The following is a 24,774-nucleotide window of genomic DNA, read 5'->3' as shown; positions in this document are numbered from 1 at the left end:
TTTGTCCCCTCGTTAATACCTCGTTCTTTACACTAAATCTTAAGTTTTGTCCCCATTCTTTAAGAATGACCCTTGAATCAGAAAGGCCGTAGAATAAATAGTTGAAATTACTAAAAATACTTTAGCATAAAGAGCGAGGTATTTATCTCCTCCTAAATACATCACTCTTTATGCTAAAGTAGTTTTAGAACCCCTCATATGCGTAATAATCTCTTTTTTTTTAAGTTTTAATGCTATTCCTTACTTTCAATTGAAAAAACTTTTTCATGTTTATTTTTCATTGTTTTTTTTTATAGTAATGCTAGAAAATCCCGCGCCCTTTTCATTGAGTGTCTCTTCCCCCATGACATATTTGTCCAAGGAAAGATCCTCCCACATAGCCCCCTCCCCTCAGCCCCACCCCCAAACCAAAAAAAATCCCCCTGAAAACATCTCTACACTTCCCAATAACCATTACTGTATGTAAACACTGGTCAAAGTTTGTAACTTGCAGCCCCTCCCCCAGGGACTGTGGGGGAGTAAGTCATCCCCAAAGGCATAGTTATTAAGGTTTTCGACTATGCGGAACAAAATGGCTATCTCAAAATTTTGATCTGTTGACTTTGGGAAAAAATGAGCGTGGGAGGGGGCCTAGGCACCGTCCAATTTTTTTGGTCACTTAAAGAGGGCACTAGAACTTTTCATTTCCATTATAATGAGCCCTCTTGCGACATTCTAGGACCACTTGCTCGATACGATGACCCCTGGGGAAGAAAAACAAAACAAAAAAACAAATAAACACACACCCGTGATCTGTCTTCTGGCTAAAAATACGAAATTCCACATTTTTGTAGATAGGAGCTTGAAATTTTTGCTATACAGTTCTCTGATACACTGAATGCGATGGTGTGATTTTCGTTAAGGTGATAATTCTATGACTTTTAGGGGGTGTTTCCCCCTTTTTTCCAAAAAAAGGCAAATTTTCTCAGGCTCGTAACTTTTGATGACAAAGACTAAATTTGATGAAACTTATATATTTAAAATCAGCATGAAAATTCAATTCTTTTGATGTATCTTTTAGCATCAAAATTCCGTTTTTTAGAATTTCGTCTACTATTGAGCCGGGTAGACCCTTACTACAGTTCGTTACCACGAACTGTTTGATTTTAAAGTTAGGTGTATGGCATAGGAAACGCTCAGGCATGGTTTATGACCGTTAATCCCCTCGGCATGTCTTACCTGAGTTTTTTGTTAAATTTGTATTTTCTTTTGTGTTTTTTTTTATGTTACTCAGTCTTTATACTTCTTCGCAAAAGTGGGTAAAAAATGGATAAATAAATAAAATAGACTATACAGAAGAATGAGGATGAGCAAGTCATGATAAAAATTAGGAAATCTCACTTACCTGGACAGGATTTTCAGAGACAATCATCTAGTATTTCCTATGTAAAGAACCATGTGACTCTCATGTATTATTTCTTATTTAATCATTCTTTTTTCGTATGAAAGTGTGATCTTAGAAACCCCGGAAAGAGCTCATTTGAATGGAAAGTTTTAATGACCTTCTTAAAAGTCAAAGGTGATTGGAGGGTAATATGCTCCCCTCCCATATCCTTTTTCACCCCCCAGAATTCCATATGCCTCCCATGGTATCAGACTTAAATTTTGAGATTGCCAGTTACTTCAAAATTATCGGAAAGTCAAATAAATATCCTTTTAGGAATGCAATAGCCCCACGGACCCTAGGACACAAATTATCCAAAGTTCAAATTTTTAATGTAGGTTTTAAAATGGAAATATTAGAGCATGTCTTTTCTTGCGTGTTCGATTGGCTTGAACCTTTATGGGGCCATTCTATGAGCCCAGGAGATGACAAATGTTATTGGGGAGGGTGTTATGCGGCCAAGAAATGGATTAAAAATGTTTTGTTCCTGGTCAATTTGAAAACTACCGCCGTAAGCCTTGGGCCAAGAAGAGTCTCATGTAGAACAAAAATTTGTTTGGGGACACGGGCCTCCCTGAAACAAGGCCTGAGAAAAGAGCCGTTTCTTTACTCGAATTGAAACGTATGTCCTCAAGCATTTGTGCCAAGGAGACCCCATTGCAAAAGAAAAAAAAACATCGTTTAATTCGAAAACAGCTTTCTAGCAGTTGCCATCAGAGTCTCTAAATTGAAAATTGATTTTCCAACAAAACAGTAACAGCAGTAACAGGGCCCGACAAAAGGCTTAAACAGCAAACTGTTTTTTTCTGAACAGTTTGAAGCTTAAAACAGTAAGTTCCTCGGCCGAAAAGACCTCAATGTGCAAAACAGTTTCAATTTGGGGGTGTGGGCTCTCAGAAAATGGTGCTCGTTTTTCCCGGTCGGATTCAAACTTTTATCCTTAAGACCTTGAGAAACTCAAGCACTAGAAAACTATAAGAAAAAAAAATCTGTTTCTCTCAAATATGGGTCTAAAAAGGGTGGAGAAATCTTTCTTAGTTGAGGCACTGGCCCTTTATTTTAAGGCCCAAAAATGCTTAAAAAACTATTGTTTTTTTCTAGAACCAAAGTTCCTAGACCAAATGGGATGGAATATAAAAATAAGTAGCTTGAGGGCACCGATACCCAACCGTTACCCGGAGCTTGGGCCACCAACTTTTTTTCTCGTGGGACAAAACTCATTTCCTCAGGTCCTTGGCTCAAGTGACCCCATGCACAATAAAAAAAGACAAAAATGAAAATATAGTCTCTTCTGAAGAAAGGCTGTTGTTGATGTTTTGACAAATAGAAACTACAATACATTCAAAATACACATCGTTTTCAATAGTTTACAAATGAATCATGTGCCTTTTAAATTGTTTGAGAGGGAGGGCGTGGTATGTTTCCCCTCACTTACGGATAGTCTTATTTGTAAACCTTGATAACAAACCTTGATAAGCCTTTTACATTTTTTTTGTTTTTGTGGTTTCGTAGAAGTGGTCAGTTCGACTTCAATGTTTGATTTTTCAAAATTCAAATCACCTTCAGTAAAGCACAAATGACGCTTTGGCCCTTAGAGGATTTAGGGGGCGGAAGCATTAGTTTTATTTATAGTAATTTATGGTCATTTAAGCTTGACTTGATAAATCATTTTAATTTCTGTTCCTTTTACGATTAACTGTTCATCCATAGCAATATTTGTCATCTTCATGTGATTATTCTTTTTAGACTTATTTTCAATTTAGGTATCATTTATCCATTCATAGTAATTTTGATTCGTTTTAAGTGCAGATTATTATATTACTCTGGTTCTGCTAGCCATGCATGGGCACTGGCAGGGGGACTTGCCCCCGCCCCCAAAAATTTTTAACTACAAAGTAATTATAAGAAAACCAAAGGACAGAGATCAGAATAGGGGAAAATCATGGAAAAATGTTTGTTGCCTCGTTGTTGGTTGTCTGTTAATAGATTTTGACAATTAATAAGGAAAATAAAGGTTCGAATTTGTGACTGAGTGACCCCTTTTGAGTTTTTCACATACATCTTTCTATATGATTTAGTTGGAGCAATTAAAAAAAATCAAATTCTTCGTAGTAATGAATGGTCAGTAAATAACCATTTTTGTCAGTAATGAAAACATAAGAGCCTAACTACTGATAAAACTCAGTCAAAGAATCAGCTAGTTATGGTTATCCTAAATATGTATTCGTTTATTACTAATTAGTGCAGTTATTAGTACACAAGAAAGTTCATATCATTATAGAAAACAACTTAATAAGGGGCATTTTGGTCAAAAACATGCCGTCAACTTTTACTTGCATTGCATGAGTACCCATGAGCTGACATATAAAGCCACTATAATCAGAAAAGTCTCCCCTGAATGGAATGTCGGGAATTTCTGTATTTTCTTCCAAAACGGAAACGTTTTTTAATGTTGATAACTTCGAAGACCACACTGCCTTTCCATGACGAAAGTAAAACTGTTTAAAATAGGGATGAAACCTTTTTATAGACAGTGAATATATATAAAATTATTTAACTGGATATTTCGAACACATATACAGTGTTCATCATCAGCACTGAACATCAACATGAACACTGTATATGTGTTCGAAATATCCAGTTAAATAATTTTATATCTATTCTCTGTCAATAAAAAGGTTTCATCCCTATTTTGAACTGTTTTACTTTCGCTTTTTAATGTTTTATTATCATTTTTTTTCAGAAGTGATTGTATTTTTCTAGTTGTCCCTTCGAAAAAGATTTAATTTTTTAAAGTTATGAAGTATAAAGGTGTCAGATATATTGCTTTTTGGTATTCAAAATTGAACTAAAAATATTGACTTAAAAATTTTTATCTGATTTTCTTAATCTTAGCTTTAATGTTTTACTTTGAACAAACTACTTTGATAATGCGTTAAGTTTTATAAACATCCATTCTAAAGACATCGAATATTTTGGTGTTCCATAATCAAGTTCAAAACTGTCGATATTGTAAAAAACATCCGTCCACCGCTTAGGCATTGCTCAACAGAACTGAATGATGGGAGTTAATGGCTTAGTCTTTGTAAGTAGGCTATTGTTTTGTGTGTTTATTGTGATTATATACGTTTTTCATTTTTATATCCTTTACTTTGATTGAAATACTTTTTCTATTGCCTTTAAAAGATGTCTGTCACTAAGTTTTATTAAATAAAAAACAAGCTTTTTAACTGAAATAAGGAGCAACATTAAAACTTAAAACGAAGAGAAATTATTGCGTATATGAGGGAGGATGCCCCCTCCTCAACACCTTACTCTTCACGCTACAGTTTTTCTGCAATTAAAACAAGTTACTTATTTTTCTAATTAAACGACCCTTGTGCTTCAGGAGTCGTTTTAAAAGAATTTGGACAAACTTTAAACTTTAGTGTAAAGAGCAAGGTGTTGAGGAGGGGGAAAACCCCCCTCATATACGTAATAATTTCCGTTTCGTTTTAAGTTTTGATGTTGCTCCTTACTTTCAGTTGAAAAAACTCGTTCTTTTGTTTAATTCCTGATCGTTTTTTAAATAATACCAGGATACCTGGCTCCACCTCCACGGAATAATCCCCCTCCCCATAGAAACATTCTCTGGATAATTCAATTCTGACGAAAATTTACCCCAGACGATTACCCTTAACATCACCACGCGTAAGATTGAATCGGTAAAGAGAAAGCAAGACATATAAAGGCATTTCGTATTGGAATTCTGGCAAATTCATCAAGTGGAAAATTTCTCCTGAAAAGTTCACCCCCTGGAAACTACCCTTTCCACAGAAAATTCGTCCTTCCCTTCCACACAAAAAATATATGCATACTTCCCAATAAAAAAATAGAACAATGGGCAAATTTTATAAAGTAAAAACCTTTCTCCAGGGCTTTAGGGGGTCATTTTATGTCCAAACACATTGTTATTGGGCCTTTCAACTATGCTGAAAAAATTTATCTCAAAATTTTGATCGTACGATTTTTGGAAAAAAGTGGCTTTGGAGGACGTTTTGTCCTCCCAAGGATGTTGGCCCATAATAAACAAAGCTTCTTGGGCCGAATAACTTTTTAATGTTTATAATAGTGTTTTAGTATTAATAAAATGATTGATTGAGGGGGTCTAGTTGCCCTCCAATTTTTATGGTCATTTAAAAAGGACACTAGAACTAGAATAAACCACCTCCCAACGTTCCGGCCCCACTGGGTCGATACTATCACCTCTGGGGGGGGGGACATATAAACACGCACCTGTGATCTTTCTTCTGGCAAAAATAACAAAATTCCACATTTTTGCAGATATGAGCTTGAAACCTCGACAGTAAGGTTCTTTGATACGCTAAGGTTCTTTGATTTTGATAAGGTTCTTTGAAGTCAAATTCTATGACTTCTAGGGGGTCTTTCCCCCCTTTATATGAAAATCGTGAAAGTTTCCTCCGGCTAGTAGCGTTTGATGGGTACGACTAAACTTAACGAAACTTATATATTTAAAATCAGCATAATAAGCCAATTCTTTTGACGTATTTAATGGTACCAAAATTCCGTTTTTTAGAGTTTCGGTTACTATTGAGTCGGGTTGCTCCTGAGTTCGTTACCGCGAACTGTTTGATTATCCGTCAAAATCCAAATAGAGATCATTGAAATATTGATAGTTTTTTCTGCGCTACCAAAAGTATTACATTCATAAAACTTTACAGTTTCATGAAATGTAATTAAACAAATAGAACAGGTTTTTCAACTAAAGTAAGGAGCAAGTTTAAAACTTAAAATAAATATAAATTACTCTGTATATAAGGGGGAATGCCCCCATCTCAACACCTTGTTCATTAAACAAAACTTTTTAGTGCTTTGAAAAATCTTAAAAAGCCAAACTTCATAGCAAAGAGTTGAAAGCTAAGGAGCAGACATCCCCTTCATACAAAGAATATTCTGTTCAAATAAGTTCTAAATTTCTTCCTTCCTTTCAGTTGAAAAGCTCTTTTTTTAATTTAACTTCTGATTGTTTTTCAAATCATACCCAGGCCTAACCAAGATATAATTTGAGGTACCGGTCCCTTAAATCCCTGGTTAATTGCTTTTAAAATGTGTAAATCAATAATTGTACGCTCATTATACCGTCCTACACTTAGATTTAGTAATTTCAATTTTGGATAAAATTTGAATATAGGCCTACTTAAAAAATTGGCGATGAATAGTAATTTTGGTGAAAAGTCCTTGTTAATATTACAACTAAAGAATTTCGGTTGGATGAAAAGGGGTTTTATTGTTTGTATGGATGGAAATTCTGTGAGACCTTTGATCTTCTACATGACTGAAGCCACCACAACATCTACAGTAGGATTTTCTTATTGATAAATTACATTACATACATTCGTTTAAATGCATTGAAGTGTTTCATATAAATCGAAAAAGAAAAATATTACCATTCAAAATTGCTGAAAAATAAGTTTCTAGCAGTATTTGCCACCCCAAAAGAAATTTCTGGCAGGGCTGATGATGGCCTGCCTTACCTTTTCCATCTAAGCGCTTTTAGATATGGGACTGTAACATTTTAACTGTATAGAGAAACATTTTAATTAATTCCTACTCCCCCTACCCCTTTCACCATTTATCTGAAGCCTTAGGAAGAGTAAGCAGTTTGCCCATTAAAATGTACTTTTGTAGGAATTTACCCTACCCCCATCTAAACAATGACTCACTCCCCTTCATTATAGGTGATACGGAATTACAGATCAACATACGTAACCTAATTTCATTACAAATAAAGAGAAGCAACTTGGTTGAATCCAGTACTGCCACCGTTTGGCATTACTTCTTTTGCAACTGGGTAGCATAAAATACAGTTTTTGAAACTATATTTAAAACTATAAATATAGTTTTTTGTACTTTTAAATCAAATAGCTTTTCAGAATTTTAAATTGATTGCAAATTCGTCCTCTTCGGGGTAAAAAGTTTGGTGCCCTAAACCACCTAAACTGTCACCCAACCACTACTGATATTTTGGCACCTGACCCCCCTAGAAAATTTTCTGACGGTACCCTTGTGGTCATGGGTTTTAATGTGGCTCTTTATTTTTCTTTGAAAACTTTTGTTTTGCTAAACGTTTTCTTTTTCTATTAATTAGTAAAGAAGTGGATGCAGTAATGATAGAGTATGTAGAATAGCCAGGACACATGGAGCTTGGTAAGAGGGAGAGAGTTTGGAAGAATAGGAAGATAAGTCATCAAACTGACATTAGAATGGTGGATAACACGCTACTGGCAGTGGTCAAGCATAACTCTAAAACACGGACGCTTCGAAATCTTAAGGAATATATTTTAAATGTTTTCCAGAGAAAAGAATAAGCCTTTGAGCAAATTGGGTTCGAGAAGAAGCATATACATCTGCGTTGGTAAAGGGAGCTTGGTGCTGCACTGAGTTATTAGCAGTAGTAGCAGAATATAGTTTTTTATAGCATGTCAATAAAGCTCAGATATTAATTGTACAGGGCTATAACTAAACAGATACTTCATATATGAGACATTTCGCTCCCACACATGGGGCAGCATGAGCCAATGCTTAGATTAAGTAATTAAGAAAATTTCATCAAATTTATGTTTTTATAAATGTTTTCGAAAACATCTGCCTTAGGATAATCCTGAACATATCGTGGCAGGAAAAGGTCACCAACATAGAAGTTCACCGACGAACCGGTCAGTCATTAGTCACTGACCTTCCGAAACGTAGGAGATGGACATACCTTGGCCACGTCCTCCGTATTCCAGAGGATTGACTCCCGAATACAGTATATGAGTGGCTCCCCGAGGGGAGGCAAAAAAGAAGTCGACCAAGACACACCTTATGACGACAGTGCGACCGAGACCTGAGTAAGGCGGAGGTGTTTCTTCGACCACACTGAGAGGACGTCACGGCTGCAGCTCAGCTCCAAGATGTCCGACGCGGTTTCGTAGACGCCCTATGCGCCACCCCTGGCTCTGGAGGATCTAAGGTCTAAGGCAAGGTCTATAGACGACAATATTTCCCCTCTTTGTAATATTTCAGAAACAAGCTATGGTTTAGCTGATGCACTCATTTTCCTCATTTTCTCAGGTTACAAACAAGTAAAAGCGCTTAGACATTTATATCATGAACTCATGTTGTGGCTACAGCTTCATCGTCTGAAATGTCATCTTTTATGCTCTCAACTTTGCCTTAGTTCTTAAAAAAGTCTTTTCTTAAATATTACTGATGAGGATGCACATTAATTCACAAGACTGTAGATCCCAGCAACCTAGCACAACAATACTATGTGTAAGAATTATTATTCTAAGACACTTTTTTACTAAACGGTTTTAATTTTGTTTCTATTTACATCTACTCGCTTAATTAAGTTTATGTATTTTCTATTTACTTTCCAGCTTTATTATTGTTTAAAAAGGTGAATAAGACGTCAATAAACTTTTCAAAGTAAACAATTTTGATGCAATTATAAATATAGTTGAAGCTTTGACGAAATTAACTGACCGTATTCAATTTGAGTACTGCAATGTATGTTTCTACTTTCCTCGTTTTACTCTCCATCACCAGTGTCTACATAACATTTATTAGTAATTAATGGGATAATGCCAAATTTTGCATCTAAAACTTTATAGCTGATCAATCTTCATTGGAAAACCAACCATCTTCCTATTATTTGCTGGAAACTTAATTTTGGTTTATAATTTATTCCAATGACTGATAATTGATTTTGTTTGATATAGCCAAATTAGTCTGCAATCAACACGTCTCCTCTAAGAAAAGTGTCCAAGTCCAAACTATAAGTTACGATAATACTTAAAATAGAAAACAATTAAAATTCTCTTAGAAGTTTATTCTCAAAACTTGTTAAGACACTTTCCTTTTCTTAAACTTGGACATATTGTCATGCTGTTTTGATCCCTTTCGCTTCATCAATATAGATTTCTTTTTCGATTCTTCTTCTTCTGTCAATTGGTTTCTCACCTCTTCTAAGGCTGTCTTGAATTCTTCTTCATAAGGAAATAGTTCGTTTTGCTCAATATGCACTTGAAGAACATTAGTATTTTTAACAGCTGCCATCAGAGTCTCGAAACTGGATAATTGATTTTCCAACAAAATTGTAACAGCAGTACCAGGTTTTCCTGCACGAGCAGTTCTCCCAACACGATGAATATAATTTTTAGGAAATAATGGAGGGTCGTAGGAAATCACTGCTTCTACTCCTAAGTCCATACCTCGGGCCATTGCGTCTGTGGAAACAAGTATTTGAATTTTCCCAGATTTAAATTCTTCAATCATTTTGACTCGATCTTGTTTTGAAAGATCAGCAGATAATTCACCAGCTTTCAAACGTCCAAGACTATTTAAGAGAACTGATAATCTATGCGTTGATACACGTGAAGAATGAAAACACAATACAGACTTCCATCCGTTTGTTAGTACTAAATGCTGAACTACTAAAGGTTTAAGGGTGGAATCACTCACACAATAATATTCTGTTAATTCTTCAGGTGTGGTATACCTTCCTATGAATTTATCATCAGGCTCATTATCGACTTGTGTAGTGGTAACTGATGTATACAACTCAGGTTGGAAGAGCTTCAAAGCTTTCAGTTTCTCTGGATTTGATGTTAATGTGGCAGAAAACAGCAGTTTTTGCAGTGGTGGGTTTATACATTGCATAGCTTTAATAGTTAGAGCTTGAATCTTGGTGCGACCTTTTTTGTAAACCGCAGATTCAATATGAGTTAACCAATCCGAATGAGTCTCTTCCAGTATTCTATCTGCTTCATCAATAATCAAATATCTCAAATCTGTCAAGTCAAATCCAACTGTCTTTTCAATGTGGTCTACCAGCCTACCTGGAGTTGCAACGACTACATCAACCAAAGAATATGTTTGGCCCAGCTTATTCTCCCTTACAAGACTTTCACGTTCTGCCATGAAAGATGTATATCCTGAAATTAGTGCTACTTTGACATTACTGCCATCAACATAGTGGGAAAAGACTTTATATACCTGTACGGCAAGGTCGTGAACAGGGAGTATAACCAAAGCACGAACCCGTTTGACATTGAAGTGAGATAGATTCTGCACCATTGGTAAAACAAATGCTAACGTTTTTCCACTACCTGTAGGAGCAGACACACACAAATCATTTGGAATGAATGGGGAATCATAGTCAAGTAGTCTTGGTATAACATGTTGTTGAACGGGAAAGAAATAATTAATCCCATTTTTCTTCAAATTACTTACAATGATTTTATTCAAACCAGGTATGGATTCAACAGGTAGATCCTTATTCAGCAAGTTTGAGGATATGACAGAAGGCCTCGTAAGCCAATATGGCAAAACTCTCTTCACTGGCTTCTGCTTCTTTGTTGCAACTTCCCCTAGAAGTGTAAATGCTGGCTCTAAATCTTGTACTTGAAGTTCAAAATCTTCCTCCACGACTGCCTCATTAGCAGACACTTCATCATCATTTTCATCTTCTGCAGTCTTAGCAAGTTTTTCTAATCCTTCTTCGTCAAGTTCCGGTACGAGTATTTTTTCATCTTTAGGTTCGCCATCTTTTTTTGATGACATATACTCCTTTGGTTCTTTTTCATCACTAACAGGTAGTTTGAGTGCCGCTTTCCTTTTAAGTTGGTCGATGATGTCTTTTTTGTCTTCTTTAGCCACATTGCTTTCCACACTGGGACGAAAACGGTTGACAGTGAATAGACCCATCGAACTAAAACGAAAAGGAAATATAAATAAATCTTTAACTAGGGAATGGTTGACACATTGAAAAACAAATACTGTTTACATAGTTTCATGTAAAAACCAACCAGCCCACAAAGGAGGCTCAAGTACTATAGCTTAGTTTAAAGTTATATTACAGCTTTAATATAGTCCGTTGCAAAATATATGCATGTTTAAATCAGATTTAGCAATCTGAATCACAACCCCACATCAGGACCAATTGCCCAAGGTTTTCTATCTTTTAACTACATAGGTTTTTAGATGTGTTAATTATTCGTAATGCTGATAAACTGGATTTTACTATCTATCGAAAGCCAACACAAAACAATAGATATCTTCACTTTAATTCGAATCACCCCCACAAGTTAAAAGAGCAGTTGTAACTTCCCTCATTGATCGTGCCCTGAATATTTGCTCCGATTCGTATATAAATGCAGAAATAAACTTTATCAGAGATATTCTTTTTGGTAATGGATACCCAATTCCTTTTGTCAATAAAATAATTAACCGTAGAATAAAAAGACATTCTTGTAAAATCGAAGAAGATATTTCACAATGTGAGGCTACTGATAAGCCCTCAAATATGGTCTATCTTCCGTATATCCCAAAAATCACAACAAAATTAAAAAAAACATTTGCACAAAAAATAATCTGCACATAGTTTTTACTACTAATTTTAAAATCATTAATTTCTTAAATTCCGGTAAAGATAAGACCCCAGTTACTCGCCAAAGAGGGGTCTATCAAATACCCTGTGATTGTGGAAATTACTATGTCGGCAGGACCCATCAAAATCTAGAAAAACCGACTACAACAGGATAACAAAGACATAAACAAGGCATTAATTTCAAATAGTTCCAACAACTCCTTTGATTCTGCTTTAGGTTGGCATATATTTAATAATCTGTCCCACACGATACTTTTTGAAAAATCTTCACTCATCAGTAATGATTTGGGGATAAAACAGTGGTTCGAGAATCAATCGAAATTAATCTCAAAATAAATAATATTTCTTTGAACAGGGACTTAGGGGAATACTCACTAAATTCTTTATACTCAAATTTAATTAAAAATGATCTAACAAAATATTTTACTAAACCGATTTATAATAGCATTGAACCAGCTAAGAAAAGGCGTTTGAGACAGGCTGCTAAAAAAGCAAGGTTGGCTCTGAGAAATTGCATTTAATTACTTTGTTCTCTTTAGTTTGAATGAATTTATATTCTCACTTTATTCTTTTTGTCAGTCCTGGTTGAACTTCTTGAAGTAAGGATGCTAGGGTTGTTTTTTAAAAAAGTTTTTAAAAAACATTATTTAGTTTTAATTCTCACAATTTAATGTAAGTTTATTTATATATACATATTTTCTCTCTTGTTCTCGTATTGTGCTGAAGACGGCCCTTGGACATAGGGCCGAAATATTCATAGAACTGATTTCCACTGTCTCGAAAATATTTTCCCTATTGTTTCTACTTTGTATTTATTTATCATGGAAATGCAGTGTGGCCTTCGTCGTTATTTTCGTTTAACTAACCTCATGCAAATTACCACCCATGCCTGTGCAGAAGGGGAAGAAAGATCCGTTGGAAGGAGACACATTGAGAAGCTTTGGAAAATTCTATCAAAACTGTATTTTCCTCAGTTTTTGTCCCATGCCTTAGCAAATCCTCTGACACTCCCCTTACTAGAGATGGAGAGTATTGGACTAATAAAAAGAATGAGGCATCCCTTGCCCAGGAGCAGTTTGGACTTATATTGATAAAATTCTACTAAGAAAAAGGGATCACCATAACTTTAACCGTTAGATGTGCCACGCAGAAAAGGAAAGATCAGCCCCTGTGAAATACTGCTCCCGATGCTAAGCTGCCACACAAAAATCTTCAATGTATTCCGTAAATTTTATAAACAATTACAACTAGTATGTTGGGACAAGATTATACTAAAGAATTAACTTCTAATTCTCTCCAAGAAAGCGAAAACTTGGTAGCCGTCGTCAAACTCATCAATGAATCCTCTATTTACGGCAAATTAAAATACATAGTTGTGAATTTGTATGAAAGTCATCAGGGTCTTTGGTATATTTTTCAATGCATAAAAAATAGAAAAAAAAAACACAAAAATCAATTATCTTTTTCCAAGTGAAGTTTTTTGTTTCCTTCTTAACGTATGTAAGTGGTCACAACACTTAGTTAAGTAATTAAAACAAACTTGATCTTACTTTTTATTCAAAGGTTATTGTTCCTTACCAACTTTCCTACTAAACAACACCCCTTTTAGACACACCAGGGTCCCATTACTTCCCACCAAAATCTGACAAATCTCACAACTCTATTGTGCATGAAATTGTTGCCAAGTAAAGTTAATTATTTACATCAAAAGCTTGTTCAAAATGAGTTTTTCAGCTTAATGTTGGCTTTACCCAGGAAATAAGACAATATCTTCTTATTAAGTCTCATTAATCTTAAAAATAACCAGCCAGACGTACAACATTATTCACATTATTCAAAGACATAATGTCTTTCACATTATTCGTTACAGTTGTTTTTTTGAAGTTGATAAATTGGGGGAAAATGCAAATGCATATCACATAATATCCTATCTTAAAAAGCTTTTCACATGCTACAGAATCCCTTGTACTCTAATAACCAACAACAGCCCCCAGTTCACATCCACACTATTTCAGAAGTCCATTGATAATTGGGAAATCTCTCAAACCACATCGTCTCCAAACTTCCCACAGTCAAATGGACTAGCAGAAAGAATAGTGCAAACAGCCAAAGATATACTTATCAAAACAGATTAAAGGACATGACTTTAACTTATCATTGCTAGAGTACAGGAACACCCTGGTTGATGGTCTAGCATCCCCATCACAACTGTTGATGAGCAGAAACCTGAGGTCAGTTGTTCCCTGCACTAAACAGCTTCTCACACCAAAAACCATTTGCCAAAAACAATTTTGACAGAATTGGATAAAACAACAGTCATGACAAAGCAAATATCATGACAGACAGTCAAAGGAACTAAAACCTTTGCAAATCAGTCAACCAGTCAGAGCTCACATTTGTGGGAAACTTTGGCAAGCCAGAATTGTTAAAAGAGTAGATGCAAACCCAAGATCATACATAATTGAAACAACCAAGGGAGGAACTTACCAGTGCAACAGACAACACATAAAAATGCTAAACTAGTATCCTCATCACCAGACCTTGCTGACGATGAGGACAGCCCCAAAGCCAAAACTTCACCAGCACCTATAAGCCCATCATCAATAAACCCCTTCCTACCTGTAACACTGACAGAGACCATTCCCCAACCTATAAGTTTTGAGTGTAGCTCAGTGCTCTCCACACTCCTTCCAGCACCATTCACCCAACCAAAGAAGAACCCCAAAACTCCCTATACATAACCCATAGTGGCCAGCTTGTGAAGCCAATACAGAGATTTGACATGTGAGAAATTCCCTAAACTATGTGTATTAAGTGACAAATAAATTGTGAATAAGTAGTGAACTTAGAAGTGTAGTGCCATATAGAAGAACCTTTGTTTAGTTAGTTTAATGTAAATGGTCAAATTTTACGAAAGTTTTGTACCTGTTATCTAGTTTGGAAAAGATGAAGGATGTAACATTCTAACTCCGTTTTCTATTCTAGATGACCTGGGTTTCTAGTACTTATTCAAATAAAAGACCATAATTTTTACAATCTAACCTTTATACCCCCTGGGAACCTCCATTACTGGTTTACCTCCTGTACTCCTTTAATATATTTTAGAGAAAAGAATGTTTGTATTTAAAGGGTCTATACTTGTTTTCCATTTCCAACTCATTGTCTAGAGCTTACCATATATGTTTTACTTGGCTTTTGAAATCTTGCAGTGATATATTTCAGTTTTGTGCATTGTGTGAATTTTGAATATTATAACATTTTGACTATGCTATTAGGCAATGAATCTTGAACACAATAGTTTTAAAAAATATCAAATTAAAATAAAAATAATATTAAAACTTGAAACAAGCAGGCCACCCTGTGTTAAGGGGCCTCAATCCTAGTTGCTCTAATTTTTTCAGCACAAGGGTGTTCAAAGCCAGTATCATTTTGAGACAGGTTGGTAAAGGTTAAGAATAGCAGCTCTCTACACAGAGACATGCTAGAACAACAAGAGAGATATTTCAGGTTGCCAATTTTATGGTTTTATTCACATTTACCTCAGCCCTCTCCTTTAATTGTCTCATACACCCACAAGCTACATAAAAATACAAACAATGAAATTCTTACCTTATAATATGCATCACAAAACATTAGTCAGATTATCATGTTTTCTCCTATTATGATTTATATTTTTAATGCATTTAACAGAGTAGACTTCTTATGGCACTTGGTATTAACCAAGTGACATATAGCAATTGCAAATTATGTTGGTCTGTCTGTAAGTCCTGGTTTTGCTACTTTAGGCACTTCCAGGTAAGGTAGGATGATGAAATTTGGCAGGCGCATCAAGGACTAGACCAGATTAAACTAGAAATAGTCGTTTTCCCAATTTGACCATTTTGGGGGGGACTAGGTGGCCAGTTAATTCCAGAAAAAATAGAAAAAATGAAGTATTTTTAACTTACAGGTTGATCAGATCTTAATGAAATCTGATGTTTGAAGGATATTGCGTCTCAGAGCTATTATTTTAAATCCTGACCGCATCTGGTGACATTGGGGGGGGAGTTGGGAGGGGAAAACCTAAAATCTTGGAAAACATTTAGAGTGAAGGGATCGGCATGAAATTTGGTGGGAAAAATAACCACAAGTCCTAGATACATGATTGATCTAACGGGAATGGATCCACTCTCTTTGGGGTAGTTGGGGGCGGTTAATTCTGAAAAATTAGAAAAAATGAGCTATTTTTAACTTACAAACGGGTGATTGGATCTCAATGAAATTTGATATTTAGAAAGATATTGTGTCTCAAAGCTCTTATGTTAAATCCCAACTGGATCTGGTGACATTGGAAGGAATTTGGGGGGAACCTAAAATCATGGAAAACGCTTAGATTGGAGGGATTGGGATGAAACTTGGTGGGAAAAATAAGCAGAAGTCTTAGATGCATGATTAAAATAATTGGAATGGATCCGCTCTATTGGGGGGGGGGGGGGGGTTAATTCTGAAAATTAGAAAAACTGACATATTTTTAACTTATGAAGGAGTGATCGGATCTTCATGAAACTTCATATTTAGAAGGACCTCATAACTCAGATCTCTTATTTTAAATCTCAACTGGATCAAGCATCATTGGGGGGGGGAATGGAAATCTTAGAAAATACTTAAAGAGGAGAGATCAGGATGAAACTGGATGGGAAGAATAAAACCTGTTTCAGATACATGACTGACATAACCAGACTGGATCTGCTCTCTTTGGTGGAGTTTGGGGGGGGGGTGTGGTAATTTGGAAAAATGAGGTATTTGTAACTTATGAACGGGTCACCAGATCTTAATGAAATTTGATATTTAGAAGGATCTTGTGCTTTAAAGCTCTAATTTTAAATTCCAACCATGTCCTGTGACACATGGGGGAGTTGGAGGGGGAAACCAGAATTCTTGGAAAACGTGAAAACTGGGGTATTTTTATCTTATGATTAGGTGATCAGATCTTAATGAAACTTGATATATATAGAAGGATCTTATGTCTCAGATGCTCCATTTTTGACTCGAATCAGATCTGGGAATATAGGGGGTTGGAGGAGGGAAACAAAAATCTTGGAAAATGCTTAGAGTGGAGAGATTGGGATGAAACTTGATGGGAAGAATAAGCACAAGTTTTAGATACATGATTGACATAATTGGATCAGATTCATTCTCTTTGGAGGAGCTCAGGGGTGTTAATTTGGAAAAATAAGAAAAATTGAGGTATTTTTAACTTAAGAACAGGTGACCAGATCTTAATAAAATGTGATATTTATAAGGAATTCATGTCTCAGAGCTCTTATTTCAAATCCCAACCAGATCTGTTGATATTGGGGGGAGTTGTAGGGGAAATCTTGGAAAGTGCTTGGAGTGGAGGAATCAGGATGATGCTTGGTGGATAGAACAAGCAAATGTCCTTGATACATGATTGACATAACCATACTAGATTTGCCCTCTTTGGGAGAATTGGGGGGAGGGGTTCAGTGATTTGGAAAGTTTGGTGCTTCTGGAAATGCTAGGATGATGAAAATTGGTAGGCGTGTCAGGGAGCTGCACAAATTGACTAGATAAAGTTGTTTTCCCAAATTTGACCATCTGGGGGGCTAAAGGGAGAGGAAAAATTAGAAAAAAATGAGGTATTTATAACTTATGAGTGGGTGATCAGATCTTAATGGATTTTGATATTTAGAAGGACATCATGACTCAGAGCTCTTATTTAAAATCCTGACCAGCATTAAGCCTCTGATTTTTCTTTTAAATCAATCTATTGATTCTTAGAATTTTTTAGAGCTTATACCATATGAGCTCTTGACTCTTCTTGCCTTGTCACAAGTGCCATATGAACTCTTAGCTCTTGTTTTATCCAATATTCAGCACAATGGCTTAGGATAAACTGGATAGCTCTAAGTCTACACAGAGTAACCAGTTTTACAACAGATCAACCAATAGAAATAACAACAAATTTATTATTGGGGCTATATATGTGTGTCAAGGGGGGAGGTGTATTGTCAGGGTAGCAACTTTTATGTTGAAAAGGAGCAAAAATTAGTAATATAATGGTTTGGTTTTTATTCTATGTTTGCTTTGTGTATAGCCTAGGGCTATACAAAGTAGGCCTGAGATGAATTGTCAAAAACATGAAAAATGCCTGAGAATTTACAAGATGTAACTTTTGAATGATACACATAGTTTACCTTGCAGCAAATATAAAATGTAAATTTGAAAGACTAAAGATAGCATAATTGAAGATATTGACAAGCTATTTACAGCCAATAAACATGCAGCAAATTAAAGATACATATACAAAAGCATAACTGATTTTCTTGTGGATAATAATATTGTTTGAGTCAATTTACCCATAGAGTCCTCCAGTGCAGAAGTGAGCAAAAGCCAGTAGGAACAGCTGTATAGATACCAGCCAACCTTTAGGCCTTAAATTGCTGGTAACAGGCAGATTGAATACTTGTACTTCCCACAAGGTATCTGATTCCATCATTTCTTCTTTTTTTTTATTTTTCTTTGTAATTCCATAGTTTCTTCTTTTCAGCCTTTTTATTTATACAACGTTTGCATTGATTTTTGTTTTATTTGTTTATTTAGAAGGTAAAATTCTAGTTAATTGACTTCTTTTTATCTCAGAAAGGGTTTAGGTTAGGAAAATTAAACTTTCAGGAATGGGTCTACAGGCTAAAGTATGTGCTGGGAAGTTATTTTGAAGCAACTACCTCCACTCCTTCTCCCTCTAGAGGGCCCTGACCTTTGATGACCTTTAAAAATATGTGTGTTATAAAAGTGAAACCTTACAAAATATGTCTTCTGCTTAATTGAAGTACAACAAAATTGTTTTTAGCTTCATAACTTTGCTCAATTCCATTTTATACGGTTTTAGAGATATGCAAATACATTTCCAAAATTTTGAAAAAAAAACATTGATATGGCTCAAAATTCTACTCAAATAACAGGAATTGCATTTTCAGAACTAAAGACAGAGAAAAAGCAACTAGTAACTGAAAATCAAGGTAAAATTTTGTTTTGTCAAAATTTCAATAGGTATAGACTTGTTATGTAGGCAAATTTCAGGGCCCTCTAGAAGGACAAGGAGCAGAGGTGGGTACTTTAAAATATCTTCCCAGGACATACTTTGGTAAAATTATAGCAAACAGTATTACTGGCTTTTATATAAAGTGAATATACCACTTGATGCCTTTTTTATGCTCTTTACAAATATAATAATCACTTCTACCAGAAATTCAGATTTAAGCACTTTTTGACCTCTTAAAAATGACCTAAATATGGGGTATAAAAAGGCTTAAAACATTGGTCTCAAACTTTATAACATTGGACTTAAACTTAATGTTTCATTATAAATCCATTTTTTTAATGTTATATTATCCACAAGCACTGATTTTCCACAATTAAATTGGATAAATAAATTTTATCAATGTTATGGTGTTTTCTTCTACCTTCTTGTCAAAATTTCAATTAAAGCATACATTTTTGTTCATTTTTACAAAATAATAGGATATTTGAAATCACAAATCTGTAATAGTTTAGAAACAGATTTGGGCTATATATTTGCAGATCAGGGGGGGTGGGGGTAAAGCATAGCATATATTAATATATAAACTAACCATTGCTGTAGGCTATTTAATATAGTTAAATGTATAGCAAACAGTATAACTGGCATTCATAATAGCCGACTTTCATATTTTTGACCAAAAATTCATGTTTTTATTTAAAATTTGATGTCAAGGAAGAAGAAAATATCATAACATTGGAAAATTAATTTATCAAAATTAATAATGGAAAATCAGTGCTTGTGGATTATATGATATTAAAAAAAAATTGATTTATAATGAAACAGTAAGTTTAAGATCAATGTTATAAGGTATTTAAGGTTTGAGACCAATTTTCTTAGCCTTTTTTATACCCCATATTTAGGTCATTTTTAAGAGGTCAAAAAGTGCTTAAATCTGAATTTCCAGTTGAAGCAATTATTATATTTGTAAAGAGCATAAAAAACGCATCATGTGGTATATTCACTTTGTACAAAAGCCATTAATACTGTTTTCTATAAATTTACCCATACTTTAGGCTGTATAACCATCCCCAAAAGTTTCATTTTCCTAACCTAAACCCTTTCCAAAATAGCAAGAAGTCAATTAACTAGAATTTTACCATTTAGAAGAAACCTTCTAGAAGCCAAAAGGAGTCTATCATGGATTCCAGGTGCTATTTTTCAAAAAAGGTAGAAGAACAAAACCATAAAAATGAGCATCAAATTAGCATTCTAAAAACGTCTTTCTTTTATTTTAGCCTGTCTCTTTCTGAAAAGCTTCTATTCTTGGCCTTTACCAGCAAATTGGTGGAGGTAAATAGGCTACTTTAAAAGCCTTCAGAAGGCTAGGCTTTGCACAGGCTAATTGAATTCTTAAAACATTTGTAAAAGTTCCATTGACCTAATTCAGGTATGTTCCATCATTTTAAATGTCCCTCATTTATTTCATTTATCAAGGGAAATCAGTGCACTCAGGTAGAAGAAGGGGGTCAAAATATTAGTTGTAGGCCTAATACATTCCTGAAGTGTTATTTGATTCGCTAAGCAGTATTCCAAATTCCAGCCCAACAAAAGCAGCTAAGCTGCAATCCTACAGAATGCACAGACATGAAAAATTTACCGCTAATTACGTTACAAATGGAACTTACTTTACAATATTTTTTTAAGGAGCAATGATGAACATTCCTAACATTTGAATATTTTCGCCAAATACTTTGTAAATATATGGTGCAGGAGTATGTTGTCTGAACATCCAAAAATGTGTCATTTTTAGCTCTTTGCCGTGTGGTTATTATAAATCGCTTGACAATCCTTGTGATCCAAGTTTCCCCCACTTTGCCTTTGTTGAGGAGAATGGACCACAAGGATGATTTTTTGTAATTGATGGTGAAATACCTCTTGAACTTCAACACTCGGTGAAAGATTTTGTTTTCCCGTGCATAAACAGACTGGTGGGTAAAGACTCTGTGAGTTCAAACAATATTTCTTTGATAGAGGATGGTGGTATTCAGTGGACACCTTCAAAAAAAATTGATTGGCAACCTTCATCCGAAACGAAACATTGTTGCGTACCACGCTCTTTTGAGATGTTTGTTACCAAATGGTTTCAAGGTCAAAGACATTCATAAAGCCCTCCTATTCGACCAAAAACCATATTTGAGAACGTTTATTGACACTTTTGTCAGTAAACTTTCTGAAGCGAAAATAAAGGTTTAAAAAGCAATCTTGAAGCTCAACTTTCGGTAAAATTTATTAGAGTAAGCGCAATCACAGTCGTTGGGACGTTGCAACAGATCAAAAAGATGGTACTCGAATAACTGACGATCTTATCGGAAGCATTGTCCCAGACTCTTGACCTATATTACAGAAAGTGAAATTATTTAAATTGATGGTAAGAGGAGTCAGGTTATAATTCACGAAAATACATGTAATCTAGTGGGTTTGATATCCGGTTTGATAACAAATTGTTAAAAACTTCTATCATTTGACAATCAGTTGCTTAAATCTTTAAAATCATCAAACTTTCCATAAAGTCTTACTGTAAATAAATAAATTTTGAAACTATTGATGGGACACAGTAGTAGTCAAATATCAAAAGGTCAAAATGATTTTAAATCTTTGTTGGGAAATACTAGCACGCATAGCAAAGACGCTGCTAGTGATTTGACAACAGTAGGGGGATGCAAGCGAAGGCGTTCTATTATCAGTTCATCACTATCACTCTCTAGTATGCAAAAGGGCATTAAACATTTCATGCGTGTTTATGTTTAAAATGGTTGAAGATATGAAAAATATTTATGGGAATAATGGTGAAGTGGCAAGTTTAAGCTCCACCATCACACTTGGTTAAGTCACCGGACTTCAAAAGAATCTAGCGACAGAGTAATTACAGAATGAACCACGTTACACTCTACATCGTCATCACAGAGTTCGTAGTAGTCATTATCTAATTGTATTTTCATGTCTTTAAATAAATGATAAACGTGTTTAATCTTGTAATATTGTTTAATAGCCTCAAACCCGTGCTTACTATCGGCCCAAGGATGGAAGAGGGTCTGGTCTTTGACCAGCCGTCACTAGTGGCCGTCACGACCTCCTGCGGAACCGCTTAGGATATTAAATTGAAACTTTCAGGGAATTTTAAATAAACCAACACAGTTTATATGCGTACTACAACTACTACCATTGTTAATATTACTGCTAGAACTGCTACTACTAACACTACCAGTACAACTGCTGTGACTCTGACTACTTGCAAATTGCAAAACTTGTGACTAAAACTACAAGTGAATATAACTGCGATTACTTGCAACTACGAGTGCAACTACTTGGAACTGTGACTGCGACTGCTTACAACCGTGAGTGTTTACGAATATAACTATTTGCGGTTACTACTATTGATACAAAAGTAGTATGCTAAATCTTGAGATTAATGTGAACAAGTCGAAGATAGTGCGCTTTAACCCGCTAAAAAGTGATGTTATGGGGCTAAATGTTCCATTCCTTCTAGCAAACAGTATCAAGATCCTTGGAGTTACTTTTTCCAATGACTTCAGCTTTGCCACACATAATGAAAACGTGGTTAAAAGTGCAAACGCTAGTCTACAGACTTTAAACGGTATGCGTAGGTTCAGTGCAAACACAGAGAGTATTAAGTATGCATAAATAGTGTATGTCCGCCCCGTTCTGGAATATGCGTGTCCTGTTTGGGTGCCCTCAGCACTGAGAACAGTGTATCTTTGTCAGGAGCTTGAATCGGTTCAGAAGCGAGAGTTATCGATCATCTTGGGCCGCCATGACATCCCCTACGAAAAGGCTTTGGAGGTGCTAGGACTGCCGTCACTCCAAAACCGGTACGAAACTCTGATAATGAGTTTCGGAAAGTACTTGCTTTCTAAATCTCAGCACTGTGACATTCTAGGTGATCAACCTCTACCATCAAGAACGAGAAAGCAAGATAAGTTAGTTCCCGTTAAAGCAAGAATAAACCGATATGGTAATTCTTTCGTCCCGGTTTTCGTCAAAATGTATAATAAGAGTTAATATTTATAGTTTTATTTATATTTACAAGTGTAGCTTGATTTTGTATATGTTGTAAAGAAACACAAATCAGCGACAGCTGTCAAGTTTTTGCTATTAAACCTGTCTACTACTATTACTACTGCTACATACTGCCGCAATTGAGACTGTGACTATGACTGTTTCTGCTACTTCTACATCTACGACTACTCATTCTGCTACTACTATAACTACTATTACTACAACTACAACCAAGGCACAAAATTTTTAGATTCTAAACGCATTCAGGTTTTTAAAATAAGGCAAACATGCAGTATTTTAGTAACAAAAAGGGATATTTAGTTATGCTATTTCATGGTTTGACTTTAGTGTACCATGCTTGTCAGGGCTTTCATTGTTTAATTTGAAGGGGACTTGTTTGAAAGGTATGGTTTGGCTTGATCAGTTACATTGTCTCGTTTCATGGTTTTTACTCTTGTCAATATTTCTGTGTTGAGGCGGGAGTTTGAATTTCCTTATAATTAGTTTTAAAGATATCTGCTTGAAAGTAATGAAAATAGGTTTTGGCATGTGTGCTAGAATTGTCGGTGCTTGTCTTGACTATTTCGATGGGGCCTTGTTTGAAAGTTATTGTTTTCCATATTTATTTATGCTGTTTTATGGTTTGCATTGTCCGTATTAGGTTTGTTTGTGTTTCCCTTGTCTCTTTGAAGGGTATTGTTTGAAACTTATGGTTTACAATCTTTAGTTACGCTGTTTAGTTTCCTGGTTTAGGATAGTTTAACTTGCCTTTACTAGGTTTGTCACGGTTTTCCTTGTCTATTTCGAAGGGCCTTGTTTGAAAGTTAAGGTTTGTGATGTTTAGTTACGCTGCTTCGTTGTTTGTCTTGTCTGTGCTAGATTTGTTGGTCATTCCCTTGTCTATTTTGAAGGGGCCTCATCAAAAAGCTATGCCCTATAAAAGTTTCACTTGAAGAAATTTGATATTTAAAATTTTATTTGTCTGGAATTCTTAAAAAAACAATATTTTTGTAAAAGAAAAACCTTTCTTTGTTTTAACTCCAAAAGCAAAGCTTATTTTAGTTGAAAATGGTTAATTGTGTCGTTTTCTCTGGGCAAGGATGCTTTTTCCAGACTAAAAGGCCCTTTTATCTCCATGCTTAAACTGATATTTAGCAACGATTTGTCTCAAAATCTCTGTCTGTTCAAGTTTAAGTACCACCAATTTCTATTTATTTTTAACGCGGAAAGTTCTCATTTGTGTTTGCATTAACATCAACGGTAATAGAGACATCTTATAGACATTTATCAAATAAGTTACTCGAAATCAAATTGTGGACCCATTAAAATTAAGTGAGAGCAAATGTTAATCGAGAATTAAGTAAAAATCATACTTTAAATTGAGGAAAGAATAATCTATAAGGGAATTTAATATCTATAGAATAATGTAAGTATGCTACGCAAATCTTCAAACAGTCAAAGTTGGAGTGGAAAGATGGAAAAGTGGTTTAAAACAATAAAGGATCAGAGATATACACTAATTTAGGCATATTCTAGAAATTCGAGCTAAAACGTCTGTTTTAGCAATTAAAAATCAGTCATTTCCAAAGGAAATTTGAGGTCATAAGTCCGTAAGGCTTCAATGTTTTATTATTTGTTTATCATCACTTTTTTCCCATTTGAACTTCATATGGAAGAGGTGGTCGTATAAACTTTGGACTGGGCTCATTCCATCAAAAATCAGCAGCTCTATTGCCCTTTTTAAGAGTCAAAAGGGGTTGAACGGTAACTAGCCTCCCCCGACGCGCTATTTTCTCAATACATTCGATAAAATTTTAG

General features: G+C 35.1%; 1 protein-coding gene across 1 annotated transcript; it reads right to left on the bottom strand.

Annotated features, from left to right (window-relative positions):
- Positions 1 to 9,281: 9,281 nt before the first annotated feature.
- LOC136037139 (ATP-dependent RNA helicase DDX51-like) lies at positions 9,282 to 20,693 on the bottom strand. Its single transcript, XM_065719636.1, has 2 exons — positions 20,565 to 20,693; positions 9,282 to 11,177 (listed from the first exon to the last, which is right to left on the bottom strand). Exon 2 carries the CDS (start codon positions 11,171 to 11,173, stop codon positions 9,311 to 9,313), a length of 1,863 nt encoding a protein of 620 aa, XP_065575708.1. The 5' UTR covers positions 11,174 to 11,177; positions 20,565 to 20,693; the 3' UTR covers positions 9,282 to 9,310.
- Between the last annotated feature and the right edge of the window lie 4,081 nt (positions 20,694 to 24,774).

The sequence above is a fragment of the Artemia franciscana genome, chromosome 16 (assembly GCF_032884065.1).
Source record: "Artemia franciscana chromosome 16, ASM3288406v1, whole genome shotgun sequence".
In the NCBI taxonomy this organism is placed as follows: domain Eukaryota; kingdom Metazoa; phylum Arthropoda; class Branchiopoda; order Anostraca; family Artemiidae; genus Artemia; species Artemia franciscana.
The sequence above is the reverse complement of the archived record's forward strand: the minus strand, read 5'-3'. Positions and strand labels throughout refer to the sequence as shown.

Excerpts from the sequence above, each read along its gene's own strand:
- LOC136037139 (XM_065719636.1), bottom strand. The coding sequence starts at position 11,173 with ATGGGTCTATTCACTGTCAACCGTTTTCGTCCCAGTGTGGAAAGCAAT.